This window comes from Candoia aspera, chromosome 2, assembly GCF_035149785.1.
Source record: "Candoia aspera isolate rCanAsp1 chromosome 2, rCanAsp1.hap2, whole genome shotgun sequence".
Lineage (NCBI taxonomy): Eukaryota > Metazoa > Chordata > Lepidosauria > Squamata > Boidae > Candoia > Candoia aspera.
In genome coordinates this window covers 133,280,830-133,305,102 of record NC_086154.1, presented here as the reverse complement: position 1 = coordinate 133,305,102, position 24,273 = coordinate 133,280,830, and the positions used below count along the sequence as shown (strand labels likewise).

The 24,273-nt window shown below is 44.1% G+C and overlaps 1 protein-coding gene across 2 annotated transcripts in view; it reads left to right on the top strand.

Annotated features, from left to right (window-relative positions):
* The first annotated feature begins 5,930 nt into the window (after positions 1–5,930).
* Positions 5,931–24,273, top strand: part of ESYT1 (extended synaptotagmin 1) — a 70,894-nt gene continuing 52,551 nt past the window's right edge. Inside the window, exon 1 of one of the 2 annotated variants that reach the window (XM_063293681.1) lies at positions 5,931–6,377. In XM_063293681.1, coding sequence (XP_063149751.1) covers positions 6,024–6,377 — 354 coding nt within the window. In that variant the 5' untranslated portion in view covers positions 5,931–6,023. The remainder of the gene's footprint in view (positions 6,378–24,273) is intronic. The other variant, XM_063293682.1, reaches the window with a different exon arrangement.

Below are 24,273 nucleotides of genomic sequence, written 5' to 3'. Positions count from 1 at the left end.
GGGGTTCACGGAAATTGCCCTGCCCTTGACCGATTTAGTAAAGACCAAAGGCGGGGAGACGCGCAAGGTCAAAAACCCAGGGGCCGTGCTTAATTGGACTCCCGACTGTCAAACCACTTTTGACAGGATGAAAGCGCTGTTCACAGCGGAGCCAATTCTGTCCCACCCTGACCCCGAACGGCCTTTTGTTGTGCAGGCTGACGCCTCTGACTTCTCAATTGGGGCTATCCTACTGCAAGAGGATTCTGCTGGAATCCTGAAGCCATGTGCCTATCTCTCTAGGAAATTTTCAGAGACAGAGAGGCGCTGGCACGTGTGGGAAAAGGAAGCCTTTGCAGTTAAAGCAGCACTGGAGGCTTGGCGTCACCTTTTGGAAGGGGTGACTTGCCCTTTTGAGGTCTGGACAGACCACCGCAACCTCGAGGCGCTCCGTACGCCCCAGCGCCTCAGTCCCAAACAGATATGCTGGGCTCAGTTTTTCAGCCGGTTCAAATTCCAGCTGAAGCTCATCCCAGGGAAAAAGAATTTCCTGGCAGATGCACTCTCCTGACTACCCCAGGATGCGGAGCCTATCTCCGACATCGTCGGGACTGTGCTTTCTGACTCCCAATTGGGTCTGGCAGCTGTCACCCAGGGACGTGCTTGGGGACAGCCTTCCCCCCCCATTGCAAACGACTCCAGCGCAGCCCGCACCAAGGCGCAGGCAACCACAGATGCCAGGCGGGTTACGTGCAGATTTTATAACAGCATTAAAATCTGACCCCTGGCTCCTCGCCAACCCTAACAAAGTGACTAGGGAACAGGACCTCACCTGGGTGGAGGGAAAGTTATATGTCCCTGACTCACAAAGACTGACAATCCTCAGCAGGTCGCATGACAGCAAACAGGCTGGTCACTTCGGGTTCCTAAAAACCCTACACCTAACCTGATGCCAATTTTGGTGGCCCTCGCTGAGGAAGGACATCAAAACATATGTGGCGTCCTGCCCTGTGTGTGCGATGGCCAAGCGACCAGCCGGTAAACCCCAGGGGCTGCTGCAGCCAGTGGCTGAGCCTTCCCGCCCTTGGGATGAAATCTCAATGGATTTCATCCTGGATTTACCACCTAGCCAAAAGAAAACGGTCATTTGGGTAGTCAAAGACTACTTCTCTAAACAAGCCCATTTCATCCCCTGCCCTTCGATCCCATCAGCACAACAGCTGGCAAAACTCTTCCTAGTGCACGTGTACCGCCTCCACGGCTGCCCCTCCTGCTTGGTGATCGATAGGGGCACACAATTTACCTCGAGGTTCTGGTGGGCTTTTTTGAAACTAATAGGTACCCAGCAAGCCCTGTCAACCTCCTGGCATCCCCAGCTGGACGGATCTACAGAGATCCTTAATGCCACACTGGAACAATTCCTCCACTCCTATATTAACTACCACCAGGACGACTGGGTGGACCTATTCCAGTTTGCAGAGGTCGCATACAATAACACGATACATCAAAGCACGGGACAAACCCCCTTTGGGGTGGTGTCGGGTCGGGAGTTCGTCCCCATCCCTGAGCTACCTCAGCCCCCATCCCCAGCAGTGGCTGCCTGTGATTGGGGTGCGAAACTCGCAGATTCCTGGCCGGTCATCAAGGACGCGCTTAAAGAGGCACAAACCGCATACAAATTGCAAGCGGACAAGCACCGGCGCCAACAACCAACTTTTCGGGTAGGGGACCTGGTTTACCTATCCACCAGATTCATCAAATCACTGCAACTGTCCAAGAAACTGGCCCCCAAATTTATTGGGCCATTCCAGGTCACACAAATCGTGAACCCAGTCGCGGTGCGCTTGGACCTGCCCCATAATTTAAAGCGGCTGCACCTGGTGTTCCACTGCAGCTTACTCAAGCCAGCAAGTGACCCCTCCCCGTGGCACCCACGCACGCCCCCCCCACCAGTTATGATAGACGGACAACAACACTTCGAGGTCAAGGAGGTACTCGACTCCCGCAAGCTGTGGGGCTCCCTCCAATACCTGGTCAAATGGAAACACTTCCCACACCCTGAGTGGGTCACTGCCCGCGACATCCAGGCTCCTGACCTAATCCGCAACTTCCATACCGCCTATCCCTCCAAACCCTCGGCTTGATTATCTCAAGGGGGGCAGTATGTCATGATCACTGTTGCGATGCTTGTGACATCGCAATGGCTCGCATGACAATACAAGGAAATGGGTCCCTGGCGGATTAGGCAAAGGCAACTAAGAAACACAAAGAACCAGAAGCAGGTGCGAGGAAACTAAGTAATGACCGAGACCAGCAGACCGGGAAACAAAAGATACAAAGTAGCCAACGGGTAATTGACTAACAACAGGAGAGGCGCGCCAGGGCTTTCGAAGGATTAAGAGCCTGATCGCCCAGCAATGGATTGTTACCGCACAGGAAGGTGATTGAGGCGATGCCCGGGGCGCAGGGGGGCTGCACCTCTCACCTGGCAGGGATGAAACCGTTGGGACTCGTGGGATGCACCTGGGATGATGTGGGGTGGAGCGCTGACCGGCGCGGGCTATTTAAATCCCGTTCCGGTGCACTCCCCTCACTCTCAGCTTTCTAAAGGCATGCATTCTATTCCCAAATAAAACCAGAACCTAAGCCTACTCTAGCGTCTGTGTTTTTATTGGGTCTCGGGCAGAGCCTGACAGGAACATACCGAATACTCCTTCCTCCTCCTGTTTTCCCCACAACAACAACCCTGTGAGGTGAGCTAGGCTGAGAGAGAGGGACTGGCCCAAGGTCACCCAGCCGGCTTTCATGCCTAAGGCGGGACTAGAACTCTCAGACTCCTGGTTTCTAGCCCAGCACCTTCACCACTAGACCAAACTGGCTCATACCGTATATATACTTTCCCTTGGATAATGTTGAGCATTTAAAAAAATGTATTAAGGTTTTAAAACTGCGCCTTATTTTTAATCAAACTATTAGCCTCAGAGTTGAACCAAAAAGGTTGATTTCATTGAGCTTTCCCACCAGTCTTCATACTACTCTCTACAGAAAATGAGGTTTCCTAATTTAACGTATGATGGGAGTATTCTAAAGCCATAAGCTCAGTTTCTGTGCAAAAGTGAATGAGAATAATACAAGAATTAAGCAAATGAAATATATGTGTATCTTTGTATTTACTGGAACCTTATTTCTAAAAAGTTATATTAGGAATCAAAGCATATAGAAAAGCATGGCTGGGACAAAGGAGTAACTGAATATTTATTATCTAAAATGGGAGAAGGAGAATAGACATATACTTGTGACATATTTCCCCATATACAGTATCTACTGTCATGTGAAAAAGTAGGTACACCCCATTGAAATTGTTGACTTTTTAGAACATATTTCAATCTACAAATATTTGATATTCATTTCAAAAAATTGATAAAGGGGGTATAATATAACAAATATCATGCACTATTTACATTTTGTAGTCCATTGTGTAATTTAAATAAACGTAAATGCAAATTTTGCATGCGGAAAAAGTAAGTACACCCCTACATTTATCACTACCTCAAATACCTAAAATTAGAATCAGGTGTACCAGATCAGGTGCAGATGATTAGAATATTGTTAGAGAGATTCTGGAAGGAACTGGTTTTATGGAAACCTCAAATCTTTAGTTTGATTTGCTCTGTTGTTGAAGTATGTGTCATCACCATGCCTGGATCAAAAGAGTTCTCTGAGGCCTTCAGAAATAAGGATACATATGCCTCTGAGTCTGGGAAGGGACTGAAAAAGATTGCCAAATAATTGGGCATCAATCATTCCACTGTCTGGAAGATCATCTACAAGTGGAGAAGATTTCAAACAACTGCCAGGCCACCCAGCAAGTTAATCCCAACACAAGATGCTGAAGGAAGTCTCTAAGAAGCCCAAAAGTCCATCACATCCTACAGGTAGCACTTGCCACTATTGATGCACTGAGTCTATCATTAGAAAGAAGCTACACAAATTATATCTGCATGGGAGGCATGCCAGAAAGAACATCAGGACAAGATTAAAGTTTGCTCATGAACAGCTAGGCAAAGAACAGGATTTCTGGAACAATGTGCTCTGGACAGATGAGGTAAAGATAGAGTTATTTGGCCACAGTACCAGAAGACATGTTTGGTAAAAACCAAAAACAGCATTTCACCAGAAGAACCTGCTCCCAACTTTAAACCATGGTGGTGGAAATGTTATGGGTTGGGGCTGCTTTGCTGCATGAGGTCCTGGCCAGCTCACCATCGTAAAATCTACTATGAATTCTTTACCAGAGGGTGCATATAAGGCCACCTGTCAGACTGAAGCTCAAGCGAAAGTGGACCTTGCAACATGACAATGACCCTGAATGTTCCATTAAATCCACCAAGGAATGGCTGAAGGGAAAAAAAAAACAGAGTTTAGAATGGCCAAGTCAAAGCCTGAATCTAAATCCCATCAAGATGCTGTGGGGTGATTTGACACAGGCACGCATGCAAGAAACCCCTCAAATATCTCACAGCTGAAGAAATTCTGCATGGAGAAGTGGGAAAAAATTCCTCCCAGTGGTTGTCAGAGACTGATAGACAGTTATAAGTAATGCCTGCTTGAGGTTATTTCTGCTAAAGGGGTCAATACCAGGTATTAGAGCAGTGTTTCTCAACCTTGGCAATTACATATTGTTTGAATGAAGATAAAATATTTATAAGTCCACATATGTTAAAAAAGAAAAAACATTAGATGGGATGTATTTACTTTTTCACATGACTGCATATACCTGCCCTTCAATTGATAAAATGATTATTTACATTAATACAGACATTAGTTTTTAGAAAGTAATGTGGAGTTAGTGGAACCATAGCATCAATGTTTCAGAAGATTGGATTAAGATTTTAGTCTTTTTTTTCCCCCTTCATTCTTGGCTGCCAATTTCTAAAAATGGGAAATGCCAAAAATTAATCCTGTCAAAAGACCACATGAATAAACAGTTCTGAAATCAACTCTGCTGTCACAGATGATGATGATGGCAAAACTTGTTTCAAGAAGGAACTGGACAAATTCTGACAAATTTTAAGATATTTAGCCTAATTTTGTAGACATTTTTGGAGGTGGATTCAAGAAATGCAAATACGCTGAGTCAAAACACTGGAAAGACTTTTCTCTTCTTATGTAATCAGGTAATTTAAATTATTTAACGTCTAGGTACTGATCATAGTTGCCACTGGCTGTCAGAAAATCCTGCCCACTATTCGGTCCAACTCGGTTTAAAGATGTTCAGTATTATTGTTGTTGTTATTGTTACCATTATTCTTTCGGTTTTATCTCCTCCTATAATTGGTGAACGTCGTTCTTGTAGAGAATCACTGAGCCCTCTAGATTACCTGTTTGCTACATTTGTGTACTGCTGGTTTAATGAATCTGGTTTTGTTTGCAATTTGTGAGGATTCTCGGAAATGCATGTCCCTTGCGTGAATGGCAAGAAAAGAGAAAAGAGAGAGACTAGCGCATTATGAAAAAACGGGTATTTTATAACAACAACAACAACAATAAAGCAATGCATTTCTACTCAGCTTCCTGCCCCAAAGCTACGATTTCGGAGTGATGCAAACATTGCCACGCCTCTCGTCCCGCCCGCTCAACAACCAGGCGACCAGTCAACAGTTAAGTTGCCTGAGGAACTCTGCCCACCGAGAGCGCCGCCAACTCAGGCAACGGGAAAGGAACAAAGCTAAGCCGTTGCTTAGCTCCTTTATCTTGGAACGCCCGCAGCCCAATCAGGACAGGAGGGGCGCGGCTTTTACGTTCTGCCGTCTCTTCCTCCGGGGATCTGGTCTAATCAAAGAACGCAGAGGCGCGGCTTATTGCAGCCTTAGCCCCACCTCCAGGGTCTCACCCTCCAATCCGCTGGCGGGGAGGGGCGTTGCTTCGACCTTGCCCCGCCTACCCGATCCAGGACTGCAACAGCCGCGGGACCTTAGGGGTGGCTGAGTTATCCGCAGTGTCGGGCCGGTTCTTCTCGTGCTCCGTTCGGTCCTGGAAGCACCATGGAGCGGGGCCCGGAGCAAGAGGCTGAGGCGCCAGATCCGGTCCCGGCGGTCTCCTCCAGCTCGGGGTCGCGGTTGCCGGGAGGCTTCGGTTCCGCAGAAGCCTTGGTGGCGCTGGGCGCGATCGGACGGCGGTTGCTGTGGCTGCTCCCCGTGTATCTGGCCGGCCGGGCGGGGCTCAGCGTGGGCTTCGTGGTAGCCGGCGTGGCCCTTTACATGGGCTGGCGGAGCCGGCGGCAGGGCAAGGAGCGATCGTTGCAGGCGGCTGAATTGCTCCTGGGCGATGAAGAGGTGACAATGAAGAGCGCCACGGGTCTGGGCCGAAGCCTCGGTCAGAGCGAGCTGCCCGCCTGGGTAAGAGCGCCGCGCCCCTGCCCGAAATGTGTTAGTCGTAGAGGAATCCCTCTCTGGTGAAATGCTCCCTTCCCCGGATCTCCTTGCTTCCTGCATGGGACCTGCATCACGCGGTCCTGGGTGGGAGCTGCAGTTGAGTTGAGAGCAGAAAAGATGAGACTTTCCGATATGCGCCAGCCTCTTATCTTAGGATGCGCTCCTTTAGCGCCCATGTATGTAGGTACTTAGGCACGGCTGCCTGCTTACGTGGATTTCAGTTCTCTCTTCCCCTGAAAGAAGAGTCTGGCCGTTTGTTTTTTTTGCCCAGCTAGCCTGATGTTCCAGTGCAGCTGGGGAAAAGAGCCTACAAAAGTTACTTGCCCTCAGGCTGGTTTGCCTGCCTGATGCCTGTTCTGAAAGGGTGGCTGCAGCTGCACCAAAAATCCCTTGGCATCTGAAAGATAAGCAACTATATTATGACTATCATTAAAGCTGAAGTCTCAAAGAATGTTTAAGATGCCCACAAGAGTCTTGGTTATTTTTGCATGTACACTTTGGCTCAGTTATTGGCAGCTAAAAAGAAAAAAAAGAATCTGATTTTGCAAAACAATTTTGTGGCTTGGAGGCTCTGTAAGTAGATCTACCTTACTTTTATCATCTTTTGATACTTCGGGGTCTCTTACATAGTATGGTTTCATTCTGTATCTTTAGACCAAGCCCTGCATCTCCTTCAGTGAACTGATTTTGAGCATATACTGGGCCTCTGCAAACATTTGGGCTAGTATGTGCATCGAGAAAATGTTGTGGGTGCTCTCAGAACATGGGAGGTGGGGGGGGTTGCCCATTCATAAGAGGGCTGCCATAATCAGTTGCGAATAACTAGTTGGCCAAAATGTGACTTGCCTCCCTCTTCCTTCCAAACCCACCCTGTCGCCTTTGTCCTTTACCTGTGTAGCTGAGCACATTTCCAAACAGAGCACTGGGCTACTGCTGTCAACCATCTTTAGTTTCTAGGAGACATGTGAGGCCCCAAGGTGTTCATGGAAATAAATATGATGCTGGAGGCTGACTCTCTATTTTTTTTTAATTTAATGTAAAAGAGTCAGGAAGCTTGGTGACACTAAGGGAGGGGTTTATTGTACATTGTAGTCTCCAGGCTACAGACTTACACTCTGTTCTGCTGATTATTGGGTTTCTGGTTCCTTGCTGATTTGACTGGCAAATTAGTCACATCTCCTGATGCATGAGTTTTTCCACTTTGGTGAATGTGTAAATCTAATAAATAAAAAAATGTGGGCACAAAATGTCTTCTTCAAGTTGTTTCTGCCTTCCCTTTTGCCTTATCACTCTCCAGCATGCACTGCCGATGCAAGATCATCGCCTTGGGCTATTTCATATGCTATTTCAGAGGCTGCTGAACACCTTTTCAGCGTCACTGTAAGGCTTAGAACAGAATAAATGTTTGTAAAGGGCTCTGGCCACGTATGTGCGCTTTTATTGTTACTTGCCAGTAATAGGAACCCTTTGGTAGTAACTCTGATTTCTTTTTCTGGATATCCTTTCAGCAAGTCTGTTTAGGCCAGCCTTCTTCTCCAAAGCAATGAGTTCCACATGTGTTGGCCTTCAGTTCCCAGAATTCTCAGTCAGAATAGACTGTATTGACTGGGAATTCTGGGGACTGGAGTCATCAACCTAGAATTTTCTTTGTTTGCTGCTCTTGTAGTAGAAAAATTAAAAGCTCTATCTGAGTAGAAAAAAGAAATAAACCTCATCTTACTAAGGCCTCATCTTACTTACTGTTTGGGAGATCCATGCAGGCTCCTTTTCAGAGCAGTTGCTGCATTTAGCATTCCCCTGGATTTGCATCTGTTAATGCCACTTGTTCTACCTTCCATCTCCAAAACTCCCTTTTTTACTTCCCCAACTCCTTAATCTTTGGGGGGCCCTTGAAGGCATTTGGAATTTTGAGGACATGTTGCCAGGGCCGCAACTAGGGGAGGCAACCAGGGCATGTGCCCCGGGCGCTGCACTGGGGGCGTGCCAAAACGGGCGCGGAATCCATGTTTGCCACGGGTGACACAGACCCTAGTTGCGGCCCTGCATGTTGCTATGGCCACTGTCAGAAAAAGCTGCCTCCTTGTAAAACAGCTGCCATGGTGGGCATAGCCAGTCTCTAAGGACCCATCTAGCAGAGGGTCAGCTGGGTAAGTTTATTCGCCCTCAAGCAGCCCCCATTCCCATCTTCCAACCCTGCTTACCTCTGTCTTTCGTTGGATGGGTGGGTGGGGGCAAACACATACTTCCAAACCACACACTGGGCTGCAGCCACCCACAGTTTGTATTTCCATACAATGCCCATGGGGTTGTGGAAATAAGGATAAAGTTATAAGCCGATGCTTTACTTTGCAGCATATCAGCTTCCTGCTTAATATTTTATATTTTTAAAAAGTCAGGGTGAAGGGGAGGTCCATTGATGTCCATGAGTATAATATTGCCTCTACCTTGTTCAAATCATCATGTTAGGTAGTTTCCATATTTGCCATCTCTACAATTTCCTGTTGGCATCCTGTTTCCCTTGAGAGAACCCCATCTGATTTTCTTGTTTTTTATGCACAGCACTCTCCTAAGATGTATCAGCATCTTGTAGTTGTCTTCTGGGTTTCTGACTGTCAACTTTGCTCTGCTCTTCCTCTGCATATGTACTACAGAAGGTTTGAGCAAGCACAAGCAACCAGGCCTGGATAAGAGTACCTGAATAGAATAGGATAGAACACTATACGTGTAGCTTTCTCAACAAAGCTTTCTTTTGCTTTGGTGATATCTGTCATTAAACCAGACTTTTAATTGTGGCTCCAAAATGCTGCAGGAGGACAGATAATTCCTTCGGAGCTGGAAAGGAATTGTTAATGAATTTGTGTGCAGTCTCTTTGTTTTAGTAGGACTCCTTGTCTTAAGTGCTCCATTGAGCAGAACTGTGTGCAGATTTGAGTACTGGTGCACTGTCTGCTAGGTACATAAAATACCCTAAGTATTCAACAGTAATGCTATTGTTCAGCTCTGTAGTTTGACATTTGACAACTTTTCTGGGATGAATCCATGGGCTATTACTTTCTGCATAATTACTGCTCCTGTATGACTTGGAAACACAAAGCTAGTACTGCTGGTTTCATACACAATAGATTGTTGCCTCTTGAGCAGATATCTAACAAAGGGAGACAGTGATGGAATGCAGTAGCATATTTCTGCACTGGGTGTTGTAACATGTGAAATATGAATTTGCCCTTTGCACATATATTCACATTATATGTGAATCTTGTGAGACGTAAGTCAAGAGCCAACAGTTCTCAGGACAGAGATGTCAGTTGTGTCAACAACCAGCTGCCACTCAGCACATGACATTGACTCTGTTGAAATGTGGTAAAAGCGGGCAGAATAAACCACGGGTTTATACTGCCCTGGATATAAGAGGGGACAGCATTCTTATTTGGACAGAGGGCAATCACCTGTTAAGTACACCTTGCCAGTCTAGCTTGCAATAAAAATTCTTATCTAGATCTATGCCCAGTTTGAGCCTAGCCATGTAAAATTGGGGGTTGCAGATTTAGAGCCAGGTTTTAGGAATATTTGGGGAGTCTGACAAATGCACCTAAAACCTATGTACAGTTTGCCGATACAGTACAGTACTGTATTGCTGTGGGGTGTGCAATGCTTGGTAAACCTCCAGATACAGAATACTGTACAACTGAGTATTGTCCAACTGAGCCCTGAAGTAGCTGAAATGCATGCTGGCTTGTTTTAAATGGGACACTTTGCCATAGAAGTTATAAAGAGAATCTTCCCATCCAGAGAATGGATCTTCCCATTAATAAAGAAACGAATACATGGATAATTTTTTGCTGCAGTCATATATTTAACAGAATAGCTGGGTTCACATGTTGTGCTAAGCTGCCATGTTGTATTATGGCTTTTGAGTTAGCGTGTTGTGTGAGCCCAGCTGTTGTGTGTAAACCACGGTTAAGTAATTTTTCTGCAAACCCAGTTGTTGTGGCTGATTTAAGAAATTACAGCTAGCCAAACTCTAGCTTTATACCAGATCTGCAAGTTATAGCCTGAAGATCCCTTGTTGAATTTATCTACTAGTCAAATATGCAGAAGTCTGATGCCCTCATGCTGTTGTCCTTACTTCTTTACAACTAGCTCTTCCTCACATCCTCTGGCTCTCCTGTGTTACTGCCTCCTTTGTATTCCAACCATCCAATTTTGCATTCAGAAAAAATCTCCCCACAAGCATTTGCTTGCTAATTGAATTTTTCTTTCAGTGTAACCTATAGAGAAAAAAATAATAGGATGGAGATGTTGAATGTTTAGATCTGCTGTAGCCAGAGATGATGGGCCAGAGTATTTCTCTCCAACTGATCAGGTTAATGTGAATCCATTGGAAGAAAATGTGTGAACTCCCTTGCTATAGAAGGATGGCCTTTGTGGGAGACATACGTCCTGACTGTGCCTGACAGTGAGCCCATCAATCTCCCCAGCCTGCCCACTAGGTCTCTGATGTCTTAATCTCTTCCTTCCCCCTTGCTGGTCTCAGGGTGGTGGGACTTATCTGCCACCACTAATAAAGTGCCTTCTAAGTGTTTTTGTTTAGCTTGCCCACACTTTGGTCTTTGAGAAAGAAGTCTGAACCCTTGAAGACAGTTCAGTTGGACAAACTAAACAAAATGCTTAGAAGGCACTCTAAGTAGCCTTGATAATTTTGCCTGCTTCCCAGCCACCTCCTTTTGTTCTTGGTGGGACAACCTGCCCTCTTTGGCTGCAAGGAAGCAGCTACCAATAGCTTGGTTTTTGCAAACTGAGCTATTTCTCTGTGCTTCCAGTAGAGATAAGAGGGAGTGTCATCGTTCCCTTTCTCCTACTAGGGAAAGAGGTTGGAATCCTTCCGTTTTTGCCAGCAAAGATAGTCCCTCTGGAGGTATTTTAACCAGCTTCTTGCTGTGTGTCAGGAGAACGTTGAGTATAGGTTTGTAACTGTGTGAAGGGATTAGGGGGGTATATCAGGACAGCAAGGGAAAATGTGTGTGAGAGGAAAATTTGCATCTGGAGCAGAGGAGGGATTTTGTGTGTGTTCGCCTGCATCTGAGAGAAGTTGCCTATGGACACACGTGTGTTGGTAAGGATGCCCCAGAAGCCTGCTTTGGCACCTATGAAAAGCTGCCTCCTCCTGCCTAATTGTTTGGACCTTGCATAGAAATTGGATGCCATTCTTCTAAGTTCTGCACTCCGGCGGCTGCTGCGGCAAAGGGGGAAATGAAATACCATCCCAGGAATGAATGGCTGCTGAGCAGCAACAGAGGGATCATTCTGTAGGAATGCAAAGGACAGCAGCAGTTGTGGGCTCTAAGGAAGGGCTGTATGTCCAAAATCCTAAATGTGACTGATGAGCTTACAGGAGGCTATGGGTATTATCCTTCGACTTAAGAACACTAAAACAGGGTGTGTGTGTAACTCTTCTTGTTCTTATTGGCAGAGGCACAGATATCGGTGCTGTCTTGTGTTTGGATTTCCCATTTTGCCCTATAGCCTAAATCTTACATAACGAATATCTAGTATTTGTACCCTGTGCACGTGCTGCGCCTTGTTTAGTTTTGCCTTGTTACTCTCAGGAAAAGAGGCAGATCCAAAGTTCTGATTTCTGGATGTGAAGTTTTCACTAGACTTTAGAGGTAATCCTCAGTTAATGATGGCAGTTGGGACCAGAATTTCGGTCTCTAAGTGATGCAGTCGTAAAGCGTGACATCACGTGACCTTGCTACTTAGTGATGGCAGTTCCAATACTTCCAGTTGTTGTTGTTAAGCGAATCCCACAACATCATTAAGATCAGCACCACGTGGTCGCCATTTGTGATCTCCTGCTGACTTCCCCATTGACTGTGCTTGTCGGCAGCCAGCAGTGAAGGTTGCGGATGGCGGTCCCATGACCGCGGGGATGCTGCGGTGCCCGGACCAGTCGTAATTACTAATAATAATCAGCGAGGACCACCTGTGCTTTCTTTCAACACTGCCTACATAACTGTCCTCCTCAAAACTACAACTCCTAAGAGCATTTTTTTCTGTTTCATGCAAAAAGTCTATTAAGGGTTTCCAGTCAGCCTTAAATGTAGATACTGTTTTTTTTTTTCCTAATCAAAGAAATTAATTTAGCCATCTCTGCAAGTTCCATCATCTTCACCAGCCATTCTTCCATTGTGGGTAGTGTCAAGCCTTTCCACTTTTGAGCATTTAATAGTTTCATTGCAGTTGTCATACAGTATTAAGACCAAAATTTTTAGCCTACTTTATCATACACTCTTTCACTTGTTCTTCTCCTGTCTCATATTTTAGCAAAAGTTTATACATTTTAGCAATAACATGGTCATCATTAGCACATAATTCTATTTCAAAGCCAGTTTTACTTTGTTCAAAACCATACAATCTTTTATCCACCTTAAATCTTTCTGATAATTATACATAAGAAGACCATTGACAAAAATATCCTTCTATTGTCAAATCTTCTCTTGATTTCATTTTACAATCCCCTTGAGAAAATTCTAGTACATCAAGGTAAGTTAACCATTTATGTTTACTTACCATTTCTCGTCTATAAAATGCTTCTTGGGCTGAAAGCCACAAAGGTGTTTTTAGGCAAAACCTAAATTTTTATGTATTCCCTGTTTGAAGAATAGCCCATCTAACATAATGATTTTTAAAATCTATATTCACCTTAGCTGTATCATACCATAGATATCCATGCCATCCAAATCTCAGTTCATAACCTTCTAAATCCAATAGCCTTTTATTTCTTAAGAGCACCCACACTTTCTTCCAAACTAAACAGCAGGCAGCAAAATATAATTTCAAATCTGGTAAGCCCAGCCTTCCTCTTTCCTTCGCATCTTGTAGTACCTTATATTTAACTCATAGTTTTTTCCCTTGCCATACAAATTTAGATACATCCTCCTTCCATTGTTTAAATGATACATCAGTTGTCAAAACAGGTATTGTCTGAAACATTCTAGGTATAACATTCATCTTAATCACAGAAATTCTACCCAACAGTGACAATTGTAATTTGTCCCATCTTGACATATCTTTTTTAACTTCCATGTCTTAACATAGTTATTTTGAAATAACATGATCTTTAAGATTCTCAAGTGGTCAGATGCAGTACAGATAGCATCCTCCCTTTATTTTTTGCAAGCCTTAAAGTGTGAAATTGTGGAAATGAAAATTATCAAGATTAACTGTTGAGTATGTAATGGTTCCGTTCAGTCATGCCGGCCACAAGCTCTTCGGCTTTGAAACGGAGATGAGCACCGCCCCCTAGAGTCGGACACGACTGGACTTAACGTTAAGGGAAACCTTTACCTTTACTATGATAACCCCAGAGACTAAAAAAGATCACCAAGGGGAACTGCTGATATAAGCCATTAAAACCACAGTGCCTTGGTGAATGTACTTATCTTACTGAGTGCAGTGTGCAGCACACCTAGAGAATAGACTAAATTTGTGCCTGTGGCTTTTCATAGAAAGAAATTAGATATTCTATATTCCAGATGTCCCTTGTTTGAAGTGCCTTGATCATTTTTGCCCTTAAAAGAGTTTTGTAGTTAATCTACCTGTCGTCACACTTAAGTTGCTTGAGGACCTCTGGTTTAAGTTTCTTAGCTAAGAACAACAAAGCTTGAACTAAGAGAGTGGTAAAGTCAAGAGAAGTGATGAAACAGTACAAATTAGCACATTCATATGAAACCCTAAAATATACATAATTTGCCCTTTTATAATTAACAAAAGAGAGCCAGTTTGGTCTAGTGGTTAAGGTGCTGGGCTAGAAACCAGGAGGCTGTGGGTTCTAGTGCCGCCTTGGGCCTGAAAGCCGGCTGGGTGACCTTGGGCCAGTTCCTCTCTCTCAGCCCAACTCACCTCTCAGGGTCGTTGTTGTGGGGAAGATAGGAGGAGGGAGGAGTATTAGGTATGTTCACCGCCTTGAGTTATTTATAAAAATAGTAAAGGCGGGATAAAAAAATCCAATCCCCTCCCCAATGTCTTGTAGGCTGCATAGTAATTTAGCAGGTTATTTTTTTTAAATGACTCTCTAGAACCTATTGAACTTAAGCTAGAGGAATATGAGGCAAAGGGCATAAATAAAACTCCTTTAAAAGCACACAAATCAATCCTGCAGAAATGCCTACAGAGAGCAGCAGGCTTCCTTTTAAGATAAAACAGTGGAAAGTATTGTCAGTGTCACTTTTTAGAGAGTTGATTCTCTGTGTGTTATTTGGGGGTGGGGGTGGGGAGAGGACTGCACAGACACTCCAATGTGGAAAAAACCAATTCATTGCTTGCCATAAATGGAGAGTTTTTCTTCTGCTCACCGTCGCTGTGCTGATGACATCAAGCAACTGAGTCTGCACTCCAGATCCTGAACTGTTGTTCTTGGCTTGTTTCCTTGGCAGAGTGCCCTAGCTTGCAACTGCAACGTGTGACATCTTCAAACCACTTATACTAAAAGTATTGTTTTAATACCCAGAAGTAAGTGATTTGACTGTAGCTTAACAGTCTTTAGGAGCACAGGAAACTGCCTTAAACTGAGTCAGACCATGGTGTAAAGTGTGTGGATTTCAACTCCCAGAATTCTTCAGCCAGCATGCTGGCTCAGGGATTCTGGGAGTTGAAGTCTACATATCCTAAAAGTTGCTGAGGTTAAGAAACACTCATCTAGATAAACAATGGTGGTGCACTCTGTTAAGGATTGTAGTTCAGTTGTAGCCCATATCTGGACTTTTATTAGCAATTTTCTTAGTAGGCCAGCAAAACTATGAGCATTTTCTTTAGGCTGATGAGCTGTCGTTAGTCCTTGTATGAAGAGATTAAAGGAGAGACTTGATTTGGTCTGTAGAAAAGAAAGCAATCTGCTCTCCAACCTCTGAGTAATATCTCGGAGCAGATGGGTCTTCCTGCCCCCCCCTTAAAAGCACACTTTTGCATCTGTAAAGCTACTATGTGTTTCCAATCTGATTTTAAAAAACAGTTCTCTCTTTGCTAATTAGGGAACTTGGGAAGTGTTAACTATTTCTCCAAGGAGCCTTTGCACTCAAGTGTTCTGAGAAAAAGTGTTGAGTTTTATAGCTTGCTAAATTTCTTAGAATGAATTGGGAGTAATTTTGAAAAGCAGGAACTTCTCAAAACATGTGAAGAAAATGACAGATTTCCAAGTAGATCCACAAAAGTTTATACAGGGTGCTTACTTTATTATTACATTTTTTATGGCTGCCCAATTGCACATTGCAACTCTGAGTAGCTTAGAGCAAACAAACCAAAATAGCTGAACAAAAAGAACAACTCCAGACAAACATTAATAGGCATTGGGGCTCACATTCAGACGAGTACTCATCCTGGGCATGGTGCCCAAGGAAGTAGCCAGATTTTTACAGCCTTTCTGAAGGGCAACAGGGGTGGAACCACCCATGGGGCGAGTGGGGGGGACTAACCTTGGAGGCAGGGCCACAACTAGAGTCTCTGTCACCCGGGGCAAACATGGATTCCGCGCCCATTTTGGCACCCCCCCCCAGCACTTGTTTTGGTGCCCCACCAGCATGGCACCCCGGGGCACATGCCCCGGTTGCCCCCCCCCAAGTTGCGCCCCTGCTTGGAGGATGGAGGAGAACCTCCTTGGTAACACCATGCTTCCTACTCCCAACCCTCTGAGCCAATCCAGAAGGACACTGTGGTCAATGGTATTGAAGGCTTCTGAAACATCATGACAGATGGGCTATCATCATCCAGGTCTGCCAAAGACAATTGACAAGTGCAACCAAGGATTATCTTAAAAGGGAAGGTTGGAAGCAGGATAAAAATTAGCAAATCCAATGAATCCAGTGATCGCTTCTTTCAGAACCGGTGGAACTACCCCCTCAGGTGGTTGAATCAACAGTGCTAAGGATCCTGTCACTTCCTCAAAGCTAACAGGCTCAGACACCTCCCAGATAGCACCCGATCATGCCTTAGTCAACTGCATGTGACCTGCAAAGCTGTCATTCAGTTCAGAACAAAGCCAGGCAACTTTATCCACCAACTTTATCCACCAAGGAGCACTCCTCACAGTAATCCTGTAAAATTTCCCCTGGATCCTCCCTCCCTAGAAGGGATCAAATTACCCTAAACAAGGCCTTTGGCTGACACTCAGAGAATGCAATAAGAGCAGAGAAATGAGCACATTTTGCCACTTCTATTGCCACGAATTATATCTGAAGAAAGGCTCTTACCGGTGTCCAGTCGGAGTCTCTCTGTCTTCTGCCAGCAGTGCTCTAGGTATCTCTTCTGCTGCTTCACTCTCTGAAGATTCTCTGTAAATTAAGGGGCCCACCTGGCTCTCCTTTTGTCTGCACAGGCCAATCCAATCCAAATATTAGTTTATCTGCCTGTTTATCCCTAAATTATTCAATATAACCTGAAAGAATAACAGATTACCAAGTTCTGAAAAACTCTCTTGCTAGATACCTGGGGGCTATTCTTGTTGCAGGAAACTAGGTGTGTAGATCTTGTTTTAGGTGCTACCTGATAGGATTAGTAGTTTAATTCCTGATTGGTATCCCAGCTATATGTACTTTGAAGAAGCAGGATAAAAGGAATATCGACACTTTTGAGCTTTGGTGTTGGAGAAGATTCCTGAGAATACAACAGAGATAGCCAAGAAAGCAAGCAGATGGACCATCGAACAAATCAACCCAGAGTTCTCACTCACGGCACAAATGATCAGGCTGAAATTATCATACTTCAGACTTAGCTCTCTGGAAAAGGCTTAAATGCTGGGAAAGGTAGAAAGGAAGAGAAGAAGACAACCAGCAGCACGGCGGGGCAACGGAGGTACCTTTGGAAGACCTGAAGGACCAAGTTGAGGACAGAACCTCCTGGAGAAAATGTATGTAGTCTCTAAGAGTCTAAGCTGATCCAGTCGTGCATAATCAAAAAATTCAGGGCTATAATCTCTGCACTGTAAAATCTGAAAGGATAGGAAAAGAGAGGCTGGTACGTTGGTTTTCTGTATCCTAATCTTCATTGACAGGCCCACTGCAGTGGAATTTGGGGAATTCTTCTGACTCACCACTTGCTACCCACTCTGTTTTCTTCTGTATGGGAACTGTTGTTGGATTTGCAGCCATACAGTTTAAGAATGGTGGGAGTAACATTCTGGGCCAGTGCCAAAAGAGAACTTCTCCAAATATAAGCTAGTGTAGTGTTTTCCTTAAAGGGACGCGGTGGCGCTGCGGGTTAAACCGCTGAGCTGTCGATCGGAAGGTCGGCGGTTCGAAACCGCGCGGCGGGGTGAGCTCCCGTTGCTCGTCCCAGCTTCTGCACACCAAGCAGTTCGAAAACATGCAAATGTGAGTAGATTAATTGGTACCGCTTCGGCGGGAAGGTAACGGCGTTCCGTGAGTCATGCTGGCCACATGACCCGGAAGTGTCCTATGGACAACGCCGGCTCCAAGGCTTTGAAACGGAGATGAGCACCGCCCCCTAGAGTCGGACACGACTGGACTTTACGTCAAGGGAAACCTTTACCTTTACCTTAGTGTTTTCCTACTGTTGACTACTTCTATGCTGGATGTTTTAGTTTATGGCTGAAGTTTCCTTTAAAAGGAAAACCTCAGCACTTTCAAGTTAGTGCAGGTTCACTGTGCTAAAAGAAACATACCTTTTGATTATGAGTTCTTTATGTTTCAGATTACACATCGCAAAGCTCCAGCCAGTGTAGCCAAACATCTGGAGGGCACTAGATTGCTCATTCCTTTGCTTGATTCTCATTATGCCCTGTGTTACACAGAGGACGTGCCCCTCTTCCCCAAAGGCTCTGAGTGGAAATCTTGCATTCATTTGATTGGATAAACTGTCCGGCAGCCCACATAGGTTTAATTATTTCCTTAATGTTTCCACACATTTTATGGAAGGAATTAAAGATGGCCTATACCCAGCAAAGTCCTTCAAATTAAAAACAAACAAATATGTGGCTCTAATCCATATGAATTATAACAGCTTCAGTATCTAGGGTGACAGATTCCCAATTATACCATCTCCTGAAGCATTGCTACTAGTTGAATATATACTAAATTTTTTCCTTTAAAAGAGAATATTTGCATTGGAGATTATGACTTGGGCTAAGGTAGGCTTCTGGGAAGTATGTTTACACTGAGGTCCCAATGTGCTAAAGTTCGTTTGGTTTTAGCTTAGTGGGAGACATAAACCCAGCCATTGGGATTGCGAAAGCACTATTGATGACTTAGTTTTGTGTGAACCAAGTATTACAACTTGTTCAACAAAACAAATTATGGCTGCATAGTGTGATATAGAAACTCAGCTTGGGTATCTGTTCAGAAACATTCTTTTTCTGAATTTGCAGGCATCTCATTTTTATTTATGTACTACTGTATATTTTTATACAGCCACATTCCCATAGGGTTCGTTTTTATCAGGATCTATACAAGCAGGAAAAGAAAATTGATCCCACCCACCTTTTAAGCTGCATCTCTTTGCTCATTATTGCTGTCTCACACTCCCACCTGGCTTTGGGCCTCAAGAACAACGATTCTCTTGGTGCCCTATATGCACATTAAAATAATATATCAAATATTTGGGTTTTAGCTTGAAAGCATATAAAAGCAGAGGTGGGGGGTGGGATTACTCTGGCCCTAGAGTCCACGTCCCTTTTGCTTAGCAGACTTAGCTCTTTCAAAGACCAAAAGTGGGGAAGGGTGAAAATGAAAAAGTCATATGCAGTTTCTATCTCCAAAAGATGTTATAGAAGAAATGTCATCTGACATTTTATCTGACAAAATAGACATGATATCGAAAATGGATTTACAACTGACAAGGCAAGAGAATGACTTAGAAAAGGATGTTTCACTTGATCTACAAAAGAAATTGGCTGAGGTTTTAAAATTTAAAAGGGAAATACAAATGACAAACCAAGAGAGTGACCTGGATAATTTTTTCCTACTGGATTTACAGAAAAGGCTTGTTAAAGCCTTGAAGAACTCTGTGCAATGGGAAGAAATGAAGAGAAATCAAATCCTATGACAGTATTTGAATGAACTACAGATTAAGACGACTTCTTTTTCTTCCTAGCATCTTCCCATTATCGCAGGGTCTGCTTTTTGAATCCTGAAACGCCACTTTGCCTGTTCGTCCGCATCCTCAGGGCGCAGGCCCTTGATTTGCATGTCCTTATTGATGGTGTCTTGCCATCTCTGTTTTGGTCGCCACGTGGCTGCCGGCCATCGATTTTAAGATGGTAAACTATTTTGGCAATAGTGGAAGTTTCTGCTGTAAGGACATGTCCATACCAACTAAGCCGGCTTTCTCTCATCTTCTCTGTAATTAATGACATGCCTAGTTGTTGGATGGCATCATTTGTGGCGTGATCGAGCAGGGAGATGCCCGATATCCAACAGAGCATACGCATTTCCATAACATGGAAGTGGCTGTCTATTCCCTTTGTTGCTGCCCAACACTCAGTTTCATACAGTGTCACAGGGCGAATGATCGTCTTACAGATCTTAGATTTAAGACGGGTTGGTTTTTGTTTGTCACAAAGCACGCCGGAGAGTTCTCACCAGCGCAACCAGGCCACATTCATCCTTGTTCGCACATCACCACTGATGCCACCATCACTTTGGAGATGGGAGCCAAGGTACCGAAAGACATCCACCTTCTTAAGTTTTCTCCATTTATTTGGAGTGTCCCATGGGTGGTTACAGTCTCTAGGTACTCAGTTTTCTTTATGTTCAGGTGGAGTCCAAAATGGCTGAGGCGGTCATTCCATGCCTGTACTTGCCACTGCAGTTCATTCTTAGTAGTAGAAGCAAACATGACATCAGCATAGAGTATGGTCCAAGGTGCATTTTGCTGCAGGTCTCGTGTGATGGTATCCATAGCTAATATAAATAGCGGCAACAGCGTGGAGCCTTGGTGTACTCCGACCGTCACCAGAAGACTGTCAGAGAGGCCAGCTGAGCATCGCACACGGCTACTAGTGTTCTTATATAACATTTTGACCCAGTCAATGAGTAATGCAGGCACCCTGTGATCACGAAGGGTATACCAAATCAGTTGGTGTGGAACACGGTCAAAAGCCTTTTCCAAGTCTAGGAATGCCATGTGCAATGGTTGGGTCCTCTCTTGGTGTTTCTTTATAAGCTGGCAAGCTGCAAAAATGGCATCAGTAGTCCCACATCCTTTGACGAAGCCACATTGATTGACGGTGAGAACTGAAGATTATAGAAGTAAAAGGAAGGAATATAAAGTTGGTTTATTTGATCAAGGTTAAAATAGGATATGTTGTTACATCTGGCAACCTTTTATGGACTTTCTACTGACACCAGGAGTGAAAAGATGATGTTTTATGGATTTGTTTATAGATAAGAGATGGGATATGGAATGAAGAGATAAATGTTTGTAACTTTAGAGGGGGTGAACCTTGCTTTTATCATGGGCTAGGGCACTATCCTGGAACAAAGCTTTTAGTCGCTTATTCAAGCAAGGTAGGCTGTTGATTTGGAAGTTGAGATTTGAAGCTTGTTACCCTAAATCCTAGCCAGGTATGTTAATGTCTAAAGCTACCTGTATGTTCATCTACAGTAATTTTCTTCATTTAGGAGAGCAAACACTTCTATATGGTACTTGGTTCCAGCACAAACTTAATAGGTTTGAAAGCGGCCTTGAGTAGTGCTTGGTTTTGGTTCTTTACCTGCTTAAGACTTGACCATGAGACAGAATTAAAAACACAATCCAGCCTTTGTAACTCGTCTTCATTGCCTGCAATAAGCACTGAAATTCCAAATATTTACATCTGATTGTGTTAATCTTCTGGCAGATAAGTTGATGATTTTGGGTTGCAACCAGCAGCACTTTTGGTTCTTGAAAGGGCTTCTGATCCCGTGCAGTTCTCCATGAATAAAAAAAGGAGAGACCACTTATGCTTTTTCTTTCTCCCTTCTTCAGCTCTTGTGCATCTCCTAAATTTGCTGCAGAGGAAGCATATTTAAAACAGCATTGACGAAACAGAGGAAGCCAAAGGGGGAATTAGTGAAAATCTTCCCCCTTGTCCCTTTAGCTGTTTTCACAAGTCCTTTGATGAACAGAAGGATACCCACTGGCTTTAATGCGTTACTAGTGTTGGTAATAATTTTGGAAGGGGAGAAAAAGGAGAGAAGTTGATACATTGAGTCTATTACTGGGAAGGGATGGAACAAATCATTGTAAATCCTTTTTTTTTAAAACTACCTACTGCGTTCTTTCATTCTATGCCTACATATTCAGTGGTCATAGAACCATCCAAGAAGTGCTACAATGGTTAAATCAATTATTTTTGAGAAAGACTAATAGTAGCCGGATTGTCTTTCTGCTGGCATTCATACCATCTTACACCTGCTGAGAACAAGACCCCCAAATCTACTTCAGCCGAACCCTCAGTGCAATCCTTTGATATAACTTCTGCTGGGTTTGGCTTATGCAGTGATATTGGCATTACTTTTTCAGACAATATCCTAGGAAATCATGAGATTATGGAAGACTTGTCGGGGTCCTCAGTGTGAAGATTGGTCATGAGCAAGCTCGCCTGTAAAATAACTTGCTCCCACATTTCTGCTACAGTCGCATGTGTTTCATGGGTTGTATTTTGGCTGTGTTTTCATGAAACAATTAACCACAAGGCTGGGTTAGTGCAGCGTGTTTGCCCTCTTTTAGCAGCATGGTTATTCAACCACTTCCCTATTTTGTTTACCATTCGGCATGTCATCCAAATGCAGATGTTGCTTCCAGCTCAAACAAGTCATCACCAAACAATGGCTACTTTTATGCTCCCACCCTGGTATGGTTTAAAACTGTATTTATGGATCTGTGCGCCACCTTGTCCTTCTTCTGTTTATTTTTGTGGCAGTTGAGGGACAGTTCATTTCCTTTCCCAGAAGCAGATGGCTCTTCTCCCCTCCTTTTGTTCTCTGGGTGCTTTTAGCCTCAGCCTCTTGTCTAATTAGGTCATACATTAATGCACTGGGTTCTCTGAAATGACTAAACTCCCCATCTCTCCTTTTATTGGCTGGTCTCCATGGTAACCAATTTCCACTGGAATGACTCTGATGCAGCCTCGAGGGCAGGGAGAGGCAACCTGCAGTGCCCAGGCCATGCATAGCCCTTGGGACTCTCTCTGATCATGACTGCTGGAAACCTGAGACACAAATTCCTGCCATTTTGACCTGGGATTAGATTTCTATCCTGCTGTCTGTTCAGGAGCTCAAGATGGTGTGCATCTTCCTATTTTTCCTCCCTCAACAACCCTGTGAGGTAGGTTGGGTTGGGAGAGCGTAATAGGCCCAAAGTCACCCAATAAGCTTTTGTAGCCACTAGCACCTGGGTCTCTCCAGGGTCAGGCCAAAACTGTCACCACCTCACCACACTGGCTCTCCCATTACAACTCTTGACCTCCTTGAAAACATTAAGCATGTCCCTTGATGACGAAAAGGTTGCCTACAGCTGCACGATGATGTCATAGGTGGAGCATTGGATGGAGAGTGAGGCTCAGGTCTCCCACTTCGTGAACGAATCAGGATGATTTCAGGACCCCTCACTATTTTTATTTATTTTAGTTATAAATGTATGTGCCACCCATTCTAACGGCTCTTAGCAAAAGTACTTACACTCTATATATCAAATTGCAAAAGTACTTACATTCCATATATAAAATTATAAAAGCCTTTTTAAAAAGCTAACATTAAATGCTAAAAGTCATAAAACCCTAAAACACCTGGGTTTAAGCCTCTTCCTAAACTTTAATAAGGAGGAGGCCTGCCCAACTCCAACAGCAGTTTTTTCCACAGTATAGCTTCCCACCCCACACCCCACCCCACCCCTGAAAAAACAGAAGCTGCAGTTGAGGTGAGATGCACATACTGTAGCAGGAAATGCAGGAAGTATCCCATGGAGGAGCTAAGAGTGCAGGGAACTGGTGATCCTGTGGGTCATTTTGGTCTCAGCTGTGCAGATATCTCTCAGCCTGGTCTACTTCACAAGTTTGTTGTGACGATAAATGGAGGTGGGGGGAATTAAGTGTACCATGTTCAATTCTTATAGGGAAGATTAAAAAAATTATTTAATTCACATAGAATCTCTAAGAAAAGGGTGTGTGTGTGTGTGTGTGTGTGCGCGCACACACATGTGCGTGCAAAGAAGTTGGAATGGGAAGCAGCCAGACAAATGGGTTCTATGGTAACTATTGTGTTTGTGTGTGTGGTTTTTTTTTAAGGGATACACAGACTTATGAACAAGGCTAACATTAGGAAAGGGCATCCTTAAGCATCATAAAGGAGTTAGAACTTTGGAAGGAATTTATTGCCAACAATTTGCCAGAACAGGCAAACAAGACTGAGGAATCAGGCTGCATAGCCCACCCTCTCCCATTTCATTTTGCCCTTGGCCTCTTTCAGATCTGGGTTTTATATTACATTCTAGAAATAGTGTTATCTTGTGACAGAGCTTAAGTGGGTGGGAGCTCCCTCTTTTTTTGTTTAACTTTAGAAAAAATATATAATTCATGTCATAAATTGTGGAAGCATGGTATTATTATTATTATTATTATTATTATTATTATTATTGGTTGAATTCAGCCCGGTGGACAATGCAGAACACCCTTTCAAATGAAAGATCTCTCTACAACTGAAGCCAGGAAGAATCCAGAGAAGTGACTAGAATTTATTTCAGGAAGTTTCACCTTGAAACTGGCAAAGCCATTAAACTGCAGCATCTGCTAAGAGAACACATATGTGCAAATGCCCTCCTTATCAGCTTGATGAATCAACTTACTTCTGGGGTTGCTCCTGCTTCCTCTTGA